The following is a 23,086-nucleotide window of genomic DNA, read 5'->3' on the forward strand; positions in this document are numbered from 1 at the left end:
AAGAGGTCTGAATACTTTCCATATGCACAGTACAGTACAATAGCCCATAATGACAAAGCAGAAACAGGTTTTTGGACATTTTTGACCCCCCTCCCCCCCAAAATAAAACCTGAAATATCACATTTACGTACATATTCAGGTCCCTTTACTAAAAACCTGTTTTTGAATTGTCATTATGGGTTATTGTGTGTAGGTTGATGAGAATTGTATGTAGAATTGATGAGATAATACAAAGAAACATTTTTTTTTTTAATAAGGCTGAAACATAACAAAATGTGGAAGAAGTGAAGGGGTCTGAATACTTCCCGAATGCACTGTAATTCAAGTAAACATTCCCTCTTTGGATTTTCTCATAAATGACCATTGCAGTATGTCATTTTAAGATACTGTTTGATTTTTGAAGGTTTTTGAGTTTAATATAAATACAATTACATTGTTATAAATATGCATTTAATGTCTTCTCCGTGATATGAAATACTTCCTATTTCAACATGCAGAAATGTAATATAGATGCTTGGTGCTATACTTTTCTGATACATTGTACTTTAGAAAGAAACATTTTTCATTCTGTTTCAGCAGAAATGTATGCCTAAAATGACACCTCTCTATCTATTTCCTTCTGTTTTCCCCTCCAGTCCTGCTAACATCTATATTTAGTATCTCTGCCAGTAAATCTTCTGTTGGGTGTCTGTACTTTGTTACAGACTTGGTATATCTGGGCTGTGTTAGATTGTCTCCTTTGTTTGCCCTGTATGAATTCACGTAGAGAAACATGTACAAACCTTTTGTCCCCCGGGGGCCTTCTCAAACATGGATACACTGCTATTTACAGCTACACCAACTACCAGTGGACATTATCAGACACTACACCTTTATTCATTGTAAGCTGGGCTGGTGTAGTAAATGGGTGGGCTAAGTGCAATATGTTATACTGGTGTAGTGGATAGGTGTGATAGGTGCAGTAAGTTTGACTGGTGTAGTGGATAGGTGTGATAGGTGCAGTAAGTTTGACTGGTGTAGTGGACAGGTGGGATAGGTGCAGTAAGTTTGACTGGTGTAGTGGATAGGTGGGATAGGTGCAGTAAGTTTGACTGGTGTAGTGGATAGGTGGGATAGGTGCAGTAAGTTTGACTGGTGTAGTGGATAGGTGGGATAGGTGCAGTAAGTTTGACTGGTGTAGTGGATAGGTGGGATAGGTGCAGTAAGTTTGACTGGTGTAGTGGACAGGTGGGATAGGTGCAGTAAGTTCTACTGGTGTAGTTGACGGGTGGGATAGGTGCAGTAAGTTCTACTGGTGTAGTGGATGGGTGGGATAGGTGCAGTAAGTTCTACTGGTGTAGTGGATAGGTGTGATGGGTGCAGTACGTTTGACTGGTTTAGTGGATAGATGGGATAGGTGCAGTAAGTTCTACTGGTGTAGTGGATAGGTGGGATAGGTGCAGTACGTTTGACTGGTGTAGGGGATAGGTGGGATAGGTGCAGTAAATTCTACTGGTGTAATGGATAGGTGGGATAGGTGGGATATGTGCAGTAAGTTCTACTGGTGTAAGAGATGGGTGGGACAGGTGCTGTAAGTTCTACTGGTGTAGTGGATGGGTGGGATAGGTGCAGTAAGTTCTACTGGTGTAGTGGATGGGTGGGATAGGTGCAGTAAGTTCTACTGGTGTAGTGGATGGGTGGGATATGTGCAGTAAGTCAGTGAGTAAGATAAACTCTGCTGGTGTAGTGGCTTGAAACTGAATCAACTTGGCCGGTGCAGTCTCCTTTGTCCCATTGGCTCTGCTCACACTGTATGTTTATCTAGCTCTCTGTCATTGTTTAATGCGACAGTCTTTGAAAATGGTCTCTCCCTCCATTGCCAACCGCATGAGTAGTCCAAGGAAGAGAGAGAGAGAGAGACAGTGAGAGAAAGAGAGAGAGAGTCCTTGGAGAAAGCACAACTATCTGAAATATGATGCCAAGCACTGCAGTGATCCCAGGCACTGACTGCCTCACATATTGTTAGATCTCATAAGCTGCTATGGGCCACAGTTTTAAAGGCAGGATCTGGTTCCCCAAGCTTCTGCCACCTGCCACATGCAGCTAAAACTCTGTGTGTGTATATTCTGACATCAGTATGTGTACATGAACATTACGCATGTATGTGGGACAGAAAGTCAAAGAAATGAAAGAGAGAGAGAGGGATGCAAGAGAGAGAGGAAAGAGAAAGAAGAAGGTGAGAATAGTAGGTGAGAGATAAAGAGGAAGTGAAGATAAAGAGATGGAGAGATATAGAGAGAGAGGAATTAAACATAAAGAGATGGAGAGAGAGATAAAGCCCCTTTGAATTGAGAGAGAGAGATTTCATGGACGAGTCTGGACTGGAGCCTGGTGTCCTCCGTCACCTGGTAGAAATGTAGAGTGGCTGGCTGGCTGGCTGATGAAAATGACTGCATGATAAGATCAGGAGCAAGCAGAAAAAATATGTCCTGTCTGCCTCTGTACTCTGTACCAGCCTGCCGACTATAAACCACAGCACAGGAACGTTCAGCCAATGTTCAGAGTAACATTTGCCTGTCACCTGAGGCAAAAATACAGCCAGGTTGGCAATAATTACTTCCTTTTACTGTAATCAACCAAGCTTTTTGCTTTGTGGTTGTATCAGTGTGTTGGCTGGAGAACAGGAGAGGGAAAAACAAGTCTTTCATCAGGTGGATCGGAGAGCACAGTAGTTGAATAGATGGATTGTTTTCAGACAAATTATATATTTAAATAGGTAGAATGGTTTAATTTGAATATCAAATTGACTGATTGGGTTTAACATAGCAAAAGTGTTAAGCATTTGACTATAAGTATTTGGTCTAAATGTACTCAAATGTAGGCAATTTCATTGGATCTGAAAGAGTATTTCTAGTTTATCTAATCCCTCAACTAAACAAATTTCGTATTTTGAAGATAATTTAATCCGGACCCAACTGGAGGCTGCCTCAGTCAGACAGTTAACAAATCTGTGTGTCACTCAGTTGGTCAATCAGACAGACAGACGGTCAGTCAGTGGACTCTCCTTTTGGAGGTGGGAGCAAATGCTCCAGGTATAGGATACAGGAAACTAGTCATACCCCCTGATGACAAGCCCAACAGGAGACAGAGATAGAAACAGACAGACAAGAAACAAGACATACAGACAGACAGTAAGTAGAGAGTTAGATTTAAGGGAGAATGGGCTTGTGCGCTAGGATTTCCTGAAACTAATTAACAACAGGGTGGTCCTGGCACGCCAATTAAATGGTGAGTGAAAAGCAGTATTTCACTGGCCCTTTTTCTGCCCATCATGGAGGAAGTGGGGAATATATGAATTTATTAAAGGTTGTCTAATGTATTGATAGGGAGGCTGGAAGCATTTCAGTGTAGGCCTAATGCTGATTGGGTAGCCTAGTCTTAGTAGAAATTGTCAGGTTGGTAGCGGAGAGACTGTTGAAGGAAAAAAAGTTGAGGCTTACTTATGGTGTTGTCCTGTGTGTGTGAATTAATTAATTACATTTTATTTTTGTGTCAAATCGCCAGTTCGCAACCCATCCCATTATTAATACATACACAAACATTACAATAATTCACTGCGATAATTCAGTGATAATTCTTCTGGTGTTCTGTGCAGTGTGCACCACATAAAGATTGTGTCACACCCTGACCATAGTTTGCTTTGTATGTTTCAATGTTTTGGTTGGTCAGGGTGTGATCTGAGTGGGCATTCTATGTTGTTTGTCTTGTTTGTCTATTTCTATGTCTGGCCTGATATGGTTCTCAATCAGAGGCAGGTGTTAGTCATTGTCTCTGATTGGGAACCATATTTAGGTAGCCTGGGTTTCACTGTGTGTTTGTGGGTGATTGTTCCTGTCTCTGTGTTTTGCACCAGATAGGGCTGTTTTTGGTTTTCCACGTTTATTGTTTTGTAGTGTTCGTGTTTATCTTTTTGTTATTAAACATGAATCAAAGAAAGCACGCTGCATTTTGGTCCGCTTCTCCTTCAGATGAAGAAAACCCTTACAGATTGTGTGTGTGTGCGTTTTGTTTGTGTATGCTCTGAAAACTAGAGGGGTCACAGGATAAGGTAACTACTATGATTTAGTCTGAGGGACCCACACTCTAGACTGTGTAAATGTAAGAAAGCACCTGTGTGGGTATTTACAGTATTCATGACAAGCAGAAGTTGCAGACTCAGTAGCAACTAGGTTTGGTATGACGGAAGCTGCTCCAGTCCATCCCACATACCTTTCTTGCTGGACTCATAATCCCTCATTTTGGCAAACCGAGAGGAATAAGATTGCTCTGATCTTCCACAGCAGCTGTGTGTGTAGCCCTAGTCTGCTGAATTAAAGGGTACTGTAGTAATCATGTCTTACTCTTACCCTGTGAGATTTCAAGTTCCTATAAAGATGTTTGAATGGGCACATCATTCCTGAATTTGTTTCTTTCTCACATAGCATATACACACACCCCCCAACATATTCAGTCATTTCTAGAGTACATACAAGCATGTAATGATCAGCATTCATCTATTCATTAGAAAAAAAGAGTAAGAAATGTATTTGCTTGCCATGCATACCATTAACACCAACATGGGTTTGCCAGTGTGTGTACCTGTGCATGTGTATGAGAGAGGGAGAGGAATACAACTCCCCCCTGTCTTATTGTGTTTTAATTTGACCAGGGCATGCCTCTATGTCATCTAACATGAGCAAACAGGGAGAATATTTTCAGGCTGAATCAGCATCGGAGAAAGAGGAGATTAAGCCTTGGAGAAATGAGCCTGGCAGCCTGTGCTGCAGGGGGGTCTGTCGGGGTGCCAGTGATGGGTCAGGGGGTGTTTTAGGGGACACAAAGGAGGACACTGTGCCTCCGTGAATAGGGTTCAATTAGCGAGATTCATCCCTTGCTCTTGACTCGCCCATCTGCGTCTCAACCTTCCCCTTTGTCCCCTTGGTGCAGCTCACCCACTGGGCTTGGTTTAATTAGAACCCCTTCAGGAGAGACAGGTAAGGAACAGGAGAGGAGAGGGCCTCTATAAGAGAGCTATACTGTAGGCAGGATTCTACACAACACCCTGGAATAAGCTACTGGAGAGAGGTTTGCAGGGTTGAGGAGCTTTGGGGAATGTTTCATATGTCAGACGACGACACGTGGCTGGTAGATTTTGGAAAAATGGCATTAAAACACTCAAATTGATTCACACACACACACACACACACACACACACACACACACACACACACACACACACACACACAAACTCCTTCACAATGACAAACACTCTCAGCTTCTATACCACTGGTGTTAATTTGCTGTCGTAGGAGTGTTTATGCGAGACTGTTAAAAGCATTGTGTAATGTTGATACACTAAAATTGTGTTATTGCATCAATATAGTTGTTTTGGAAATTATTATATTCCTGGGAAGCAACTTCAATAAATCTCCAAATGAATGAAAGAACACTCATTCCAAATGTAATCAAACCATTATTACTGTCAGAGAAAAAAACTATTTCAGTCAACAGTTGTGAAATAAAAATTACTGGATTCAAGTGAAGCAAAAACATTTTCTTTTGAGTCCAACTATTCCAGACTCATTCATGGGAAACTTGCCTGTTCCGCAATGCTCCATGTTTGTGTTTAGCAACTCACAGTGTGTTGAATAACTGATCCTCCCCATAGGCTATTGTCGCACCATCCAGAATGCTGAAGTGCTATAGGGAGAGTTTTCATAGGCTGGAATAGAGCTGTTATAAATGCATTAAGCAGCTTGTTATAAACAGCAGGTCAGAGAATGCTGCTGTCCTGTGCCAGGCTCAGCTGATGGGGAACTCTTCTCAAATAGTATTTTGTTAATGATCATTGGGAGCTCTCGTCTCCTCATTTCCCCTTTGCTGTGACATATGTAACCGCGGTGCTTATGAACGTACAGACCTTGGACCTATTGTGGACTGAGCTGACCTCATTGTTTGAATTGTTTACTTTTTTCCCCCAGGGAGTCGAGCAACAGTTAGCCACGCTGTATTGTTGAGGAGACAATTGACTGAGACAGAGAGGAGTGAGAGGGAAATGTCTGAACAACCGAGTTAAACCTGTGGTTTTGGAGTAGAGATAAAAGACTGTAAGCCTGACCAGATGTTTGTATCGTGTTTTGAAGTGCTCCCTTTATACAGAGAGGGTGGTATGGAAGAAAAGACAGCTCATGACTTCTCACAAAGAACAAAAGGGAAACATTCATGTTGGTGTATGTTGTTCTTTGAATCATTGGGTTTCGCTGTGCAAAGCAGAGGAATCTTCTGCGGTTTTGAAAGTTTTGATAGTGAAAAAAGGAGCAGTTGCCCAGTATGGAGTAAGCAGAAAAGAGGCCCATTTTCCCAATATGACCTAGACAGCAGAGGCCCCACGTTCACTTCAGAATGCAGTATTGGTGAGTGTTGACATGAGGGCTGTGTGATATCATTTTACGCTTCTCTCACACAATCGCCTGTCTCTTGTGCCTCCATTTTGAAGCTGTGTTCGCTAAAAACCGTGGTTTGAGTTTTAGTCCTTTTGAAAGGTAACAGCTGTAACAATTCAAAGAACGCTGTGAATAATTTATGAAAATTTAAGGTACCTGAACTGAATACACTCCCACACATGTTCTTAACTGGCTAGAAAGAGAAGAATCTTCCAACTCACACTCCCACCATTTTATAATATTTTTCCATTCCAAAATCATGACTAAATCTTTTATCATCTCCGTGGTCTACCAGAAGACCCAAGGGAGCTTTAGTGCCTTCATGACACAGCCCTTCCCAATATATGATACGTAACAGACAAATTCAAATCAGGACCTCGTAGCCAGTTCCAATGCTGATTTTCAATCTTTCTTCTAATCAAGGACTGATTTAGACATAGGACACAGTAGTCTGGATTTCCAGGCATGAATTTGAATACCTCTGATACATAATCTCTCTCTTTTTCTCTTTCTCTCTCTCTCTCTCTCTCTCTCTCTACAGCAGTCATATGTGTCCTCCAGCCACCAGATGGCACCCCCCAGTCCCAATACCAACAGCAGCAGCAACAGCAATGTCGGGGGAGTGGATCAGCTGAGTAAAACTAACCTGTACATCCGCGGTCTTCACCCCGGGACTACAGACCAGGACCTGGTTAAGCTATGCCAGCCGTAGGTCTTCTTCTCCTACTTGCCCACTTTCTTTTACATGGGTAGGGTGTTGCCTCTAGATGCTGATTTAAGATCAGTTTAGTATTTTCATCCTGGTGGTTAGGAGCGGGATAAACAAATCCTAGATCTGTGCCCAAAGGTGAATTCTACCTGGAGCTCTTCAATAGGTGCTACTTTGTCACAAAGTGACTACAGTTATTACTGTCAGGCTACCTATATAAGAACCTACCCTCAGATCAGAACTGGTTGACTTTGCTGCATTATGGTTGGCTATACAACCTCTACACGTGTTGCGACAAGGGTTGTTGTGGCTGTATATTCTAAACAGACTGGTGAGCCTCAGCAGGAGAAAACCACCCCCCCCCCACACACACACACACACACACACACAACACAACACAACACATACAGTCAAAAAAGGCAGGCTTGCTTTCACTAACACATAGTGTAACATCCAGCCCAGGCACCAGAAAAACCACACCAGGAGGGTAACAGGAGGTAGGGGCTTAGGTGCTGGGGAGTGTGGGAGTGTGAAACAGAAACAGCAATGTGGACACACACTGAGTGTGTCCCAATAATATCTCCTTTCTCCTGAAGCGTGCACTTGTTCACTACTTCCAACAAATCTTAAAGCATTGGATTGGTGGAGCCATGGGCTAGTTAGAGTTTCCACCATATTTCTTATCAAATCAGTGAAGGGAAGTGACAATTGCACACTTTGGGAAGAAGGAGAGAGAATTGGTATGCAGACATAGCCTCTGTTAATAGCATACCGTTTGGATGCATTCTAATTATGTTTAGATAAGTGAAGGAGTGTAGAGTGAGTGACCTAGAGAGGACTAGGAATTTTTAATTGCTATTTAAAACAGAAAACTCGGACTTAACAGGGTAAAGCCTGGAGATTGACATCAAGTTGGAGAGGGAGGGGTGGGTTTGTGTAATATGTGTTGGAGTAGGGGAGGTGGAGGGCATTGGCGGAGAAGAGAACCTTGGAGGTGAAATGCAATTGACTGGGAAAAGAATAGCATGGCATGCTGGGTAAAGAATGCCACAGGCCTGTAAGTGGGTCAGAGTTAAGACCTTCTACCCCATCCTCCCCTCCCTACGACACACACACACACACACACACACACACACACACACACACACATACACACACTTTACAACAACTGTTGATGAAGTTGAGGTAGGAGCAAGGTCAGAGAGTTACTGCCACACAACCTTTGAACTGTTCAACAGGATGCATGACTTTGTTAATGACAACACAAAATATTTCTCTCTCTCTCCATTACAAAAGAGGGCACATCCCCACCAAAAAGTTAGTGGGCATTGGTCGTATGGTCATATGGCCATGGTCATATGGCTCAAGGTAGAAATGTCCTCCTATTCACAAATCTAAAATCCGATTACCTAACTTCCAATTGTAACCTTAAAACCTTTTGTGACTAGTATTTTCATTTAGTATTCATCTAGTATTTTCATTTTTTGAAAAATAACGTTCCCGTAGTAAACGGGATATTTTGTCAGGACAAGATGCTAGAATATGCATATAATTGAGAGCTTAGGATAGAAAACACTCTAAAGTTTCCAAAACTGTAAAAATATTGTCTGTGAGTATAACAGAACTGATATTGCAGGCGAAAGCCTGAGAAAAATCCAATCCGGAAGTGCCTCATGTTTTGAAAGCGCTGCGTTCCAATGCATCCCTATTGAGCAGTGAATGGGCTATCGACCAGATTACTTTTTCTCCGTATTCCCCAAGGTGTCTACAGCATTGTGACGTAGTTTTACGCATTTATGTTGAAGAATACCCGTAAGCGGCTACATTGTGCAACTGGTCACCTGATGGCTCCCAGAGTGATTCTCGCGTAAAATACAGAGGTAGCCATTATTCCAATCGGTCCTACTGAAAAACCAATTGTCCCGGGGGATATATTATCAAATAGATATTTGAAAAACACCTTGAGGATTGATTATAAACAACGTTTGCCATGTTTCTGTCGATATTATGGAGCTAATTTTGAATATTTTTCGCCGTTTTCTTGACTGCAATTTCCGGGCGATTTCTCAGCCAAAGGTGAAGAACAAACGGAGCTATTTCACCTACAAAAATAATATTTTGGGAAAAAAGGAACATTGGCTATCTAACTGGGAGTCTCGTGAGTGAAAACTTCCGAAGCTCATCAAAGGTAAACGATTTAATTTGATTGCTTTTCTGATTTCCGTGACCAAGTTACCTGCTGCTAGCTGGACAAAATGCTATGCTAGGCTATCGATAAACTTACACTAATGTTTGTCTAGCTTTGGCTGTAAAGCATATTTTGAAAATCTGAGATGACAGGGTGATTAACAAAAGGCTAAGCTGTGTTTCAATACATTTCACTTGTGATTTTCATGAATAGGAATATTTTCTAGGAATATTTTTTGTCCGTTGCGTTATGCTAATTAGTGTTAGTCGATGATTACGCTCCCTCATGCGGGATGGGGAGTCAGAGGTTTTAACCAACAGAGGAATGAAAGAAGATCTGACTCTGTGTCAGAGTTTAGGGGCAACTTCATGTGTGGCTAACGGCCAGGCTTTAGGACCCAGAGGTGGAAAGAGAGTGTGGGAGCAGAGGACAGTCGAGAGACAGGGGACAGGAAGGGGTGAAGGATCCAGTTACACTTTACACTCCACCCCAGTACTCTGTTAGGGCCAGCCAGTGGAACACCAGCCGCCCTCGCTGACTGCATTACACAGAGACAGTGGAGGGCAGGACCTCTCTCTCTCTGACTAGCAGAAGTCAGGATGGCCGAGCGGTCTAAGGCGCTGCATTCAGGCCGCAGTCTCCACTGGAGGCGTAGGTTTGAATCCCACTTCTGACATCCATTTTATTTCACTATCCTATACCATTGTACTGTAAAGTTACACTGCATACTACTAAGCAGTCCTTTAAATGTCCTATTCTACTGCTCTTTGTTTATATTGTAGGAAATTTGGGGGGTAGCCCCGACCGGGATTCAAACCTGGGTTCAGCGACTGTCAAGCGAACACCTTAATTAACTCTATTATGTTTTGCTATATTTTTCGATACTGTCCTGCTATACAGGACAGTCTGTGTCACATTAGACAGTCAGTTCTCTAAAGTGCCACCATTTTGGTCGAATAAGCCTATGTTCATAAATATTTGCTGTGTTCATAAATATTTGCTGTGTTCATAAATATTTGCTGTGTTCATAAATATTTGCTGTGTTCATAAATATTTGTTATGTTCATAAATATTTGCTGTGTTCATAAATATTTGTTGTGTGACCTCAGATTTTTATTTGGTAGCACCAGTGCGCTTAGAAAAATATTCATCCAGATAATACATTGAACAGCAAAACTGAAGTTGTGCCTCTGGGTTTGGGAGCAAGCAAAGTTGTTACATTTGTTTGTTTGTTTCGTGTCCATGAGCCCTGGCTGTTTTTACATTTGTATCATCATCAGAGTGGCGTGCCATAATCAGAGTGGCGTGCCATAATCAGAGTGGCGTGCATTGTGAGCATGTTGATACGATACTTTGTATCATTTGACCTCTAACCTGTGAGTGTGAAATTCAGCAACACTTGATGGACAGTAGAAGTTATTTGCTTCTGTATTGATAAAAGCAGGGGCGCAACTTTGGTTTTAGAAGTTGTTTTTTTATCCTGTCGGCTGAATCCTGTCAGCCTACCCGACCGCTCGGAGGCATCTGCATGGTCCTAAAGCACACCGTTGCCTTATTTTGTATCACATTCAATGATTAAACTGGGGGGGACAAAAATGCAATTTCAGAATGTGGACATGTCCCCCCCATCCCCAGTGAAAGTTGCAATCCTGGATAAAAGTAAATACCAATTTGTTAGTCTTCACCTGGATTTTACTACGTGAAAAACAACGAAGGCTTTTATACGTTTCAAAATTACGTACTGCTTGCCTATTGGTCTGATTTGTGTGTGTGTGTGTGTGTGTGTGTGTGTGTGTGTGTGTGTGTGTGTGTGTGTGTGTGTGTGTGTGTGTGTGTGTGTGTGTGTGTGTGTGTGTGTGTGTGTGTGTGTGTGTGTGTGTGTGTGTGCATGCATAATTACCCAGCATTAGGAAGTGTTTGTGTCTAAATGTTAGGGAGATTACACAAAATGTCCGATAGTCACCCCCTCCTCATATGGTCTGATGATGTCATGTTTATGTGTTTTTGTTTTGAAGGTATGGGAAGATTGTTTCCACCAAGGCCATCCTGGACAAAACCACCAACAAGTGCAAAGGTGAGAGTTCAGAGTTCAACAGGTTGTTTGGTTCATGGCACAGATGCCACTTACATTTAACCTGGAAAGATAGTGTTAGTGTCTAGTGTTGTTTTGTTGACTGTGTCTCCTTAAACAAGCTCATGGATTTATGGACTCAAACTCGATCACAACTGCATTATACAATATTCAATGGTATTAGGCTATATAATATAATGTTAAAGTATTAGTCTGGTTACAGGTCTACTAATATACTGTATAAATCTATAAATCCACTAAACTTTAGACATTTTACAGATTGTCTTTAGACTTTAAACACCTGTAGTTAATCTAACAGCCATTTTGAATTACAATCTTACTTATCAATCATGAACATTTTGTACGAATATAAAAATGTGTGTGTATATGTGTTGTGTAGGCTATGGCTTTGTGGACTTTGACAGTCCGACAGCGGCCCAGAAAGCAGTGACCTCCCTGAAGTCCAGTGGTGCCCAGGCTCAGATGGCCAAGGTAAGACACACATTCATTTACAAAAATGCTATTGTATACTATGGTATAAATACTATAGTATTCACTCTAGTGTTTTTGCAGACTTTACTGTAGAATTCATTGTAGTGTATTTACTGTAGTATACTGTAGTATTTACAGTTAGCTATAGTATAAAGAAAACTATAAGAAAACTGTAGTATATACTATAGTAATTAATGTACTGTTTTGTGGATTGTAGTATACTGTAGTATTTACTGTAGTGTTTTTGCGGACATTACTGTAGTATTTACTATAGTGTTTTTGTTTTATTTTCTGTGACATAGAAGTGGAGGCTTTCTCCTTCAGGAAACCTACTGGAGAAATACTAAAAGAGCAGATTTACCCTAACCTGTATGTAGGTAGGACTGGGGTCTGAACGGATAGTTCAGCGCTTCTGCTCTTTTCTAGAACTTGTAGGGAACATCATATATGATCTATACTTTGCATGTCGGTTTTTCACTTATTGGTGGCACAAATTGCAATATAGGGGAATGGGCAGGGTATATGCAAATTAAATACTTTATTATTTACTATAGTTTAAAAAGGGTAGTGTTTTTGCAGACATTACTGTAGTATTGACTATAGTATCCTACAGTATACTACAACATTGTACTACACATGATCGAGGGATACTACAGTGTGTAGTATACTATTCTACAGTATACTACAGTTTACTATAGAATTCTGTAGTAAGTACTGTAGAATTCTATAATAAACTGTTGTATTTTTTTATGTGGGAGTGTTCAGCGAACTTGAACTTTCAAATAATTTATTTGATTTGATGGTGAATTGACAGTTAGTTCTGCCAAATTGGCATCTATATTGAACTACAAAAAGGAGAGACAGTGTTCATGCAAACACACTCCCTCCAACATTCCCAGTGGTTACAAAGGTGAGCTCTTATACTGTTATACTTATACTGTATGTTATGGCCTGAATGGTGATAAGTGTTCTCTTGGCACCTTCTCAAGATCTTAGTTAGCTGGCAGTTGGCTGGGTGGGAGGGTAAAGAGGGAGGGTAAAGAGGTCACAGCATCTGAGGAGAACAGGAAGTCTATCAGATGGAACTGGTTGTTTCTCCTCTTCCCTCTCTTGACTCTTCCTCTCCTCTTCACCTCTATTCTCACATCTCCCCTTGCCCCTTTTCACCCATCCCTCTTTCCCTCCTCCTTTGTGTGGCTAGCAATATGTGTGTCCTGCTAAGCGGCTCCTGCTGTGGGCCTTGTCCTGAGCTCTTTGTGTGGGTGTTTGCAGTCAAAGGGACTGTTGTGGGCCTATTAAGCTTATCCCTCTGTGCCTCTCAGGCCCCCCATTGAGAGGGCCCCGGGAAGGGTGCCACCGCATCCGCCGTCAATGGGACGGGGACAATGAGCTGGCCTGTGCCTGCCTGGGTTTGTATCTGGGCCTGGGGCTGACACTATAGGACTACAATCACTCCAATCCGGCCCTGCAACAGGGTCCAAGTCACTTCACTACTACAGAGCGAAGATGGAGCAGCACAGGAGTTAATACACTAACTTCAGAATTAAGACGAGCCTTGCAACTGAAAATCAGTGTCCATCTAATCACTCCTCCTGCTACCCAGATATTGTATCCAGACACTCACTGTAATAGAAGTTAGAACACAATAGCCTAACTTACATAAACAGTATACAGTGGCAAGAGAAAGTATGTGACCCTTTGGAATTACCTGGATTTGCATAAATTGGTTATAAAATTTGATCTGATCTTCATCTAAGTCACAACAATAGACAAACACAGTCTGCTTAAACTAATAACACACAAACAATGATATGTTTGCATGTCTTTATTGAACACACCGTGTAAACATGCACAGTGCAGGGTGTAAAAAGTATGTGAACCCTTGGTTTTAATAACTGGTTGACCCTACTTTGGCAGCAATACCCTCATCCAAACCTTTTCTGTAGTTGTGAATCAGACCTGCACAACAGTCAGGAGGAATTTTGGACCATTCCTCTTTACTAAACTGTTTCCGTTCAGCAATATTCTTGGGATGTTTGGTGTGAAACGTCCTCAAGGTCATGCCACAGCATCTCAATCGGGTTGAGGTCAGGACTCTTACTAGGCCACTCCACACTATTTTCTTCTGTTGAAGCCATTCTGTTGTTGACTTACTTTTGTGTTTTGGGTCGTTGTCCCGTTGCATCACCCAACTTCTGTTGAGCTTCAATTGGCGGACAGATAGCTTTACATTCTCCTGCAAAATGTCTTGATAAACTTGGGAATTCATTTTTCCATTGATGATAGCAAGCTGTCCAGGCCCTGAGGCAGCAAAGCAGCTCCAAACCATGATGCTCCCTTCACCATACTTTACAGTTGGGATGAGGTTTTGATGTTGGTGTGCTGTGCCTTTCTTTCTCCACACGTATGTTGCCTTTCCTTCCTCGCCTCCAGACCGTAGTTAGGACGGCTCAGGGGAGCCTTCACTTGCTAGCTCGGAGGCCAGGGCAATTTACGGATGCTCTGGGGTAAATCCCACATTTGGGGATGTTATCCGCTGCTAATGACGAGTTAGTCTGGAATTCCACTGAAATAGTTCCCTTTTATTAAAACTTGTACATCATTTGAGGTAGTCTGAATAACAAAATAAAATAGTGGGCTATTGGAGCAAAAAGAGCGTTGCTCATAGTACGTACGGCTACATCCTCATCACACAATATTGCATTCAAAACCCAAAAGTTAACTTACTGCGTTACCCGTAATGCACTTCAGTGTTTTAAAGCTATACCCATACTTTATCAACACATAGTGTTGTGTGTTCCTTCCAAACAACTCAACTTTAGTTTCTTCTGTCCACAGAATATTTTGCCAGTAGCGCTGTGGAACATCCAGATGCTCTTTTGCGAAGTTCAGACGTGCAGCAATGTTTTTTTAGGACAGCAGTGGCTTCTTCCGTGGTGTCCACCCATGAACACCATTCTTGTTTAGTGTTTTACGTAGTGTAGACTCGTCAACAGAGATATTAGCATGTTCCAGAGATTTCTTTAAGTCTTTAGCTGACACTCTAAGATTCTTCTTAACCTCATTGAGATCTGCACTGTGCTCTTGCAGTCATCTTTGCAGGATGGCCACTCCTAGGGAGAGTAGTAACAGTGCTAAACGTTCTCCATTTATAGACAGTTTGTCTTACCGTGGACTGATAAACATCAAGGCTTTTAAAGATACTTTTAACTCTTTCCAGCTTTATACAAGTCAACAATTCTTAATCTTGCGTCTTCTGAGATCTCTTTTGTTCGAGGCATGGTTCACATCAGGTAATGCTTCTTGTGAATAGCAAACTCAAATTCTGTGTGTTTTTTATAGGGCAAGGCAGCTCTAACCAACATCTCCAATCTCGTCTCAATGATTATACTCCATGTTAGCTGACACCTGACTCCAATTAGCTTTTGTAGAAATCATTAGCCTAGGGGTTCACATACTTTTTCCAACCTACACTGTGAATGTTTAAATTATGTATTCAATATAAACAAAACATATATAATAATTTGTGAGTTATTAGTTTAAGCAGACTGTGTTTGTCTGTTGTTGTGACTTAGATGAAGATTGTTATGACCAATTTATGCAGAAATCCAGATAATTCCAAAGGGTTCACATACTTTTTCTTGCCACTGTAACTGAGAAGTTGGTAGTGGACAAAACAGTGGAGAGTGCCCTATTAGAAGTCATTTTGGGCCTGTGAGCTACAGTGAGCTACTCTGCATCATGGCCTGGCCTTCTGAACTGGGCTTATGGGTTGTTAGGTTACCCAGGTATAACTCAGTCTGTGATTAAAAGGCAAGGAGAAACCCACAGACACTGACAGTGATGACCACCCTGTTTTGTTCATCCCTGATTTAAACAGTATCTGTCTAAATCTGAAATCAGACACTAAAGTAAAATATATTTGCATTAGTCAGGTTATTTCCTTGTACGTACTGTCACTGAATGTGGGTCATGTTGTTGTCATGTTTGTAACGGGTTTCTTCCTCCTCCTCAGAGGAGGAGTAGTAGGAAGGATTGGAGGACCAAAATGCAGCGTGGTTTGTATCCATAATTTAATTTAAATTAAAAGGAATACAAAATACAAAAGAACAAGAGAATCAAAATGAAACCCGAAACAGTCCCGAATGATGCAAACACTGAAACGGAAAAATAATCATCCACAACTCAAAGGTGAAACCAGGCTACCTAAGTATGGTTCTCAATCAGGGACAACGATTGACAGCTGCCTCTGATTGAGAACCATACCAGGCCAAACACAGAAATCCCAAATCATAGAAAAAAGAACATAGACTGCCCACCCCAGCTCACACCCTGACCATACTAAAACAAAGACAAAACAAAGGAACTAAGGTCAGAACGTGACAATGTTTCCAGTGTGTTGATTCTTTAACAGTGTGGGCCATGCTGAGCGTTATCATAACTCCCAGCCAGTCAGTCGTCTCTACAGAGGAGTGTCTATGGGGCTAGCTTTGGGGCTAGCTTTGGAGCTGTCTATGGGGCTGTCTATGGGGCAGGATATTGGGCTGGCTATGGGCTTTCTATAGGGCTGCCTACGGGGGTGACTATGGGGCTGTTTAGTGGCTGGCTTGTGGGCTATCTATGGGCTGTCTATGGGGCTGGCTGTGGGCTTTCTATGGGGCTGCCTAAGGGGGTGTCTATGGGGCAGTTTAGGTGACTGTTTATGGGTCTGTTTATGGGCTGTCTTTGGGCTTGGTGGGGAGGGACAGGGAAATAATGGAAAGTGATATAAATCAACAGCTCTTTGATTTCTAGAGAGCCTTCCTTTCTGCGTACAGATGTCAGCTCACACTCACCACCAGCTCATCACCATAGATGCATACTGAGCAAGACTTCGGGGTTGTGTGTCACCAGGGGAGAGAGAAAAAATAGAGAGGGAGAGTTGGATAAAAAGAGAGAAAGAGCAATGAAGAGATTCCATTTCACATGTGGTGTGCTTGAATGTGGTCCAGACATAATTTGAATATCAGCATCAGAGGAACCGTTTAAGAGATGTTGTCCCCGCATGCAGAACAGGATTAGATAGATCAGTCAGTCTTATCTATATTATATGACTGGTCACAGTGCCACTGAGTTGTGTAACAAGGAAGTGTCTCCTTAACAACCAATGTGGTTTAAATCCCAGAAATTAGACTTTCCCTCACGTTGAATCCTGGTTAATTTAAGGAGATTTATATTTATTGTGAGGACAGGCCAACACAACGTGACATTGAGAAGTGTTTCAGGATGCTGTGTGTTGACATGCTTCCGTACCATAAATCCACCCCGGAATTCCTCATTGTCAGATCAACAAAGTGACAAGCATGGTACAACACCCAGCTCAACTCCTGCTGAACTGTGCAAACTGAGGGTGCGTCCCAAATGCACCCGATTCCCTATGTAGCGCAATACTTTAGACCTCAAACTGAAGCTCCAGTAGGCAGCTACCTGTGTTCTTCGGCTCTCCTGTCTATTTGACTTAGGATCAAGCTGACTCTTTGCTTATGAATCAACAGAGATAAGTGTGGACTTACTGGTCTGTTGAATGAACCTATATTTTGGCTCAGTTTCTGTCCTAAAGGAGGGAGATGGAAATGGAGGGAACAGCGGGATGTAGTGCAGTCATATGGGGTGGTATCACTTGTGTGGATGGTGTTTTTGACTGGTGGTGACGAGGTGTATGTGGATCTGTAGTTTAGACTTGACTGAAATGCTAGCTTTAAACACTGTATCTAAACCTTAGCTCATATCCTCTCTATTACTCCCTGGGGCATGAACCTGGTAACCTGATATTCACTATCACATATCATAACAAGTTGTTGTTTCCTCATGCTCTCTCAAATGTTGTGTAAAAACCTTTGTGAGAGGGAAAGAGAGACTGTGGGAAAGACTGTATCAGACTATTGCATGAGACAGGGAGAAAAGACTGTGTACAGTCAGACACTTTTGTAGTTCCTCCCTCTATCTGCTCTCCCACTGTACCCCCCTCTATTTTCTTTGCTTTTCAATGCTCCTCATTCCCCCTAGTCTCTCCCACCCCCTCTAGTTTTCTCCTTTACCTCCTTCAGTTACAGCAGGTTGTCAGATAGAAGCACAACTCATATGAACAAACCCACTCCTCCCCCATCATTCAATTCTCCCCCTTTTCATGCCCTTCCTCCTGAATATTACTTGCCTTTCTCCTCTCCCTGTTTGTTGAAGCTCCCTCCTCCCCTCCTCTCCCTGCATTTGGCCCAGCCCCTACTCACCCGGTTGCCAAGCTCCTGTTGTTGTGCTAACTCTAAACTTCACGCCTGGTTTCCTGTATGTTTCTACATAGTCTCACAAGGTTTCACTTTTGAGCTCTGGAATCGGAATCTTCTCTCATTCCTCTTTTATTCATTTTTCTGGTCTGGGCTCTTTTTCAGTCCTTCCACATTTCCACATACTTTTCCTGCATTATAATGCTTACATTTCCTAGTAGCTGAATGTGTTTTTAAGAGGTGAAAAGTGCTCTTGTACTCACATAAGCACTCACATACAACCCACATTCAGTCATAAACCACTGAGAATACTAATTTGTTATATCGAATATCTTTCATGACCATGACGTCACAAATATATCTAACAGAATTTAAACAGTGAATGTAAAACCTCTTTGTTTGTGATTACACACTGTGAGTCTGATTTACCCTGTCTGTCTGTTTTCCTTATGCAGCAACAGGAGCAGGACCCCACCAACCTGTACATCTCCAACCTGCCTGTGTCCATGGACGAGCAGGAGCTGGAGAGCATGCTCAAGTCCTTCGGCCAGGTCATCTCCACACGCATCCTCCGCGATGCCAACGGGGTCAGCCGTGGCGTTGGCTTCGCCAGGTACAACTACATGCTACACCAGTAGCATCTTTGGCAACGTGTTAAACTAGCAGCTAAAACTACATGTTACAATAGTAGCAGTGGTGTAGTGGAGGGTATATGCAGGAATATGGCATGTACCCACTTTTTTATTGGGCATTGCGTATACTCACTTCTTAACCCCCCTGATGCATATCAAAGTAGTGTAGTGTAGGTATACGTTGTTTCAATGAAAAATACCTATGGAACAGATCAGAATGTTTAGCTTAACATTTTGATAAACTATTATTTCTTCTTATTCTAAGCACAGCAATGTGCACATGGCGTTAGGCCTACAGTACGCATGCATGTTCCAACACACGAATATTCCAAAATGCAATTTGTGGGAAAACACTGTTCTAAAATGCACATGTGAATGGTTTCATGGACAGCGATGGAAATATTAATTAGAAAATTTGAAAGAGGAGAGATTTAAAGATGCAACAACTATTATGGGTTGCTAATATGACTAGGATAATGCTTTTGGCTGCTAGACAATGAAAGAAAGTTGATTTGACAACCAATAGAAGAGGAGAGTGAAAATGATGCTGATGCTAATGATAGGCCTAAACATCTTCTGGTAGATAGAAAGGCTTTCCCAAAAATCTTTGCTATTAAATGTTAACTAGCTACAAAGTAGTCTACCTGGCAGAATGATATGATTATTTGCATCAATCCAGTGGACATTCTACAAACTCCATCTCATGTGAGCTACAGAAACACCGCCCACCAAACAACAGTGCTAGGTGCCTACACACTTTAATTAAAGGGTAACTACACTCAAAAATCGAAATTTCTTAGATTTTTCTCAGATCTCAAAAGTGGTGTCCTGATGTGGTTTAAGCATTGTTGTGCAATTTTGTTGTTTTTCTATAAAACAAACTGTGAATTTATCTAGGTTTCAATCCAATTGCCAAAAGAGTTTAATGCGAATATTCTAACATCAGCATAAAATGTGCATTTTCCCACCAGAGATGTGCTTCCATCAAACTGACTTGTGGGTAAAAGCCTATGTGTGATGACGTAGTACACATGAACATCTATTTTGCGGTTAAATTCAGATCATGTAGCGAATAATTCAGCTTAACTTACTTCATATGTAGCCTAATAAACTGCATACTTTCCCGAGTCTAAATGGGAGTACCACACAACATGTCATCGTGTGACTCTAAATTTACTTCAATATGATAGTTGCTATATCAATGTTTGCTCCTAAAAGCGTGTCCACCACCATTTCTCGCATAATTAATTTTACAGACACAAAACAACACACATTGTCTAGCGTATTTTGTATTTGTCGACATTTGGTGAGTTTACAGACGAATTTGCTGTTTCAGTCCGGCCTGTTGTGCAATTTTTTTTATCCAACATGTTATTTACTGGAATAAAAAGGTTGGATGGTAATATAGACAGTGAAACAAAATAATTAAGGACAAATCAGAAACCTGTGAATTTCTGACTCAGTTGACAGCCTCATTCATCTATTTCAATGGTAGGCATAATATTAACCTTGCACAGTACACATTTGTTTGCCAAATAAGAATATACCCACTTCTCCAGGCACTCCTACACCACTGATTAACAGAGAGGGGTAAGTTGAACCTAAGGGGTAAGTTTAGCCACCCTTGTATCTAGGAAATCATAACCAAAATGAATCATTTGACCAAATATTTTGGAAGAGGTCATTATTTCATGGAGTCCGTGAAGGAAGAAACCACATGAAAAAATGGTTAGGTCCAAAAAACAGATTTTCACCAAGTCAAATGAATGTATAGTGTTAGAGGCTTCATGATGCTTGTATCTAAACCAAAGTAAATCATTTTAAGATTGTTCTGTAAATCAGTTGGGGTCTCTATAAGCTTCAATATGAGGTCCTAAACAGAATGAAGTGCATCCTTGTAGCCAAGGCTATAAATGAGCATTTTTCATTGGTTCCTCCCAACTTTAAAAAGTTAGGAGCACCACATGGCATTGAGATACAACCTATATTGGTCCTATTTGAATTCTAGCTACTTTTGAAGCACATGGTATGCACTAGAAACTAATATCTGACACTGTAAAGACATTGATTTATTATAAAAGCTCAAATGTTGATACAAATACCTGTCATTGAAATTATTAAGTAATTTGTGGAATATTAGGTTTCTATATTGTGTAAAAGCACAATTTTCCTGAAGGAGATGCATTACATTGACAATTGTACACTGTCTCTTTAAAAATGTCAGGCTTGTGATGATAACATGCAAGAGATCTCTCATTCATTCATTGCTCTGATTATTGATCTCCTGAAGAAGCTAACCATCACACTACCATCGCCATGTTTGACCGTTGGTATGAGGTTCTTACTGTGGAATACAGTGTTTGGTTTTCGCCAGTCATAATGGGACCCATGTCGTCCAGAATGTTATACTTTTGATTCAACTGTCCATAGAACATTCTTCCAAGAGTCTTGATGATCATCCAGTTGCTTCCAGGTGCTTTTTGGCAAACTGTTTGGTTGACATGTGTCCTAATGCTCCTAATGTTTTGTACACTCAGTGTATTTGTTAGAAAGAATACTATATTTCCCCTGGCTGAGTGATGCTGAATGTACAAATGTGTTCAATTTACCCATCTCTTCCCTACATGCTATATCAGCAACAACAAGGGTCACACTGGGGTCTAATGGACTTGAATGTTTGACTTTGTTTCAGGATGGAGTCCACAGAGAAGTGTGAAGCCATTATTCAACATTTTAATGGCAAATTCATTAAGACTCCACCAGGAGTTCCAGGTGAGCAGATCTCTCTACCTGTCTCATCTATGTGTTCTCCACCTCACCCAGATGTTATGATACCACCTCAGTCATTCACTTCAGATTGCAAATCAAGAGCTGTGTCCAGAAACAATCGCTATCCCCTACGCCCTACAAATGTGTGGAGATCTGAGAGGATTGGACCGATATAAGCAATATGGCAAAAGTTCAATCTAGCCTACACTATTAAAAAAATCTAGTTGTTTCAACTAAATATTATTAAGTAACTAGTTCCACTGTATTTTTGTTGTTGTTTACTAAACATTTCGGTCAAAATGTTACCTGAATTTAACATTTTTAGTTGGCCCAAACTTAGCTTCAACATGTGAAAACATAAATGTGTTTATTCAATTTGTCTAGAAATTATTATTTTTTATTTTTTATTATTATGTTACCCCCAAAAATGACTGTGGACCTAGTTACACACAGACAGTGCTTATAACATACAATGTTTTCAACTTACATGTTTTATAGACGTTGACACACGGTCTTTTATTTAGGTAAGATGTCAAAAATGATCGTTTCTAGTTCACTCCTTTCTCAATTGAAAATCATTCCCCCCCTCCTCAATCAATCAATCAATCAACCAATCAATCAATCAATCAATCAATCAATCAATCAATCAATCAATCAATCAAATGTATTTAGAAAGCCTTTTTTACATCAGCTGAGATCACAAAGTGCTATACAGAAACCCAGCCTACAACTCCAAACAGCAAGCAATGCAGATGTAGAAGCATGGTGGCTAGGAAAAACTCCATAGAAAGGCAGGAAGAAACCTAGAGAGGAACCAGGCTCTGAGGGGTGGCCAGTCCTCTTCTGGCTGTGCCAGGTGGAGATTATAACAGTACATGGCCAAGATGTTCAAACGTTCATAGATGATCAGCAGGGTCAGTTGGCTTTTCATAGCCAATCATTCAGAGTTAGAGACAGCAGGTGCAATAGAGAGAGAGAGTCGAAAACAGGTGGTCCGGGACAAGGTAGCATGTCCGGTGAACAGGTCAGGGTTCCATAGCCACAGACAGAACAGTTGAAACTGGAGCAGCAGCACGACCAGGTGGACTGGGGACAGCAAGGAGTCATCAGGCCAGGTAGTCTGAGGCATGGTCCTAGGGCTCAGGTCCTCGAGAGAAGAGAAAGAGAGAGAGAGAGAGAGAGAGAAAGAGAGAGAGAGAATTAGAGGGAACATACTTATATTCACACAGGACACTGGATAAGACAGGATAAATACTCCAGATATAACAGACTGATCCTAGCCCCCCGACACATAAACTACTGCAGCATAATTACTGGAGGCTGAGACAGGAGGGGTCCGGAGACACAGTTGCCCCGTCCGACTACAGGGCCAACCAGGCAGGATATAACCCCACCTACTTTGCCAAAGCACAGCCCCCAAAACATTAGAAGGATATCTTCAACCACCAACTTACTACCCTGAGACAAGGCCGAGTATAGCCCACAAAGATCTCCCCCACGGCAC

At 41.5% G+C, this 23,086-nt stretch overlaps 1 protein-coding gene and 2 non-coding genes across 3 annotated transcripts in view; 2 read left to right on the top strand and 1 right to left on the bottom strand.

Moving 5' to 3' along the window:
• Window positions 1-23,086, top strand: part of LOC112254673 (RNA-binding motif, single-stranded-interacting protein 2) — a 60,584-nt gene that overhangs the window by 16,298 nt on the left and 21,200 nt on the right. Inside the window, exons 2-6 of the mRNA XM_024427420.2 lie at window positions 7,003-7,169; window positions 11,374-11,432; window positions 11,830-11,921; window positions 18,637-18,794; window positions 21,506-21,585. Coding sequence (XP_024283188.1) covers window positions 7,003-7,169; window positions 11,374-11,432; window positions 11,830-11,921; window positions 18,637-18,794; window positions 21,506-21,585 — 556 coding nt within the window. The remainder of the gene's footprint in view (window positions 1-7,002; window positions 7,170-11,373; window positions 11,433-11,829; window positions 11,922-18,636; window positions 18,795-21,505; window positions 21,586-23,086) is intronic.
• On the top strand, window positions 9,952-10,034 carry trnal-cag. The gene has a single exon. It is a non-coding gene; the product is annotated as a tRNA-Leu (tRNA).
• Window positions 12,228-12,284, bottom strand: LOC112255602. The gene has a single exon (XR_002954323.1). It is a non-coding gene; the product is annotated as a U7 small nuclear RNA (small nuclear RNA).

Source organism: Oncorhynchus tshawytscha, linkage group LG07 (assembly GCF_018296145.1).
Source record: "Oncorhynchus tshawytscha isolate Ot180627B linkage group LG07, Otsh_v2.0, whole genome shotgun sequence".
Lineage (NCBI taxonomy): Eukaryota > Metazoa > Chordata > Actinopteri > Salmoniformes > Salmonidae > Oncorhynchus > Oncorhynchus tshawytscha.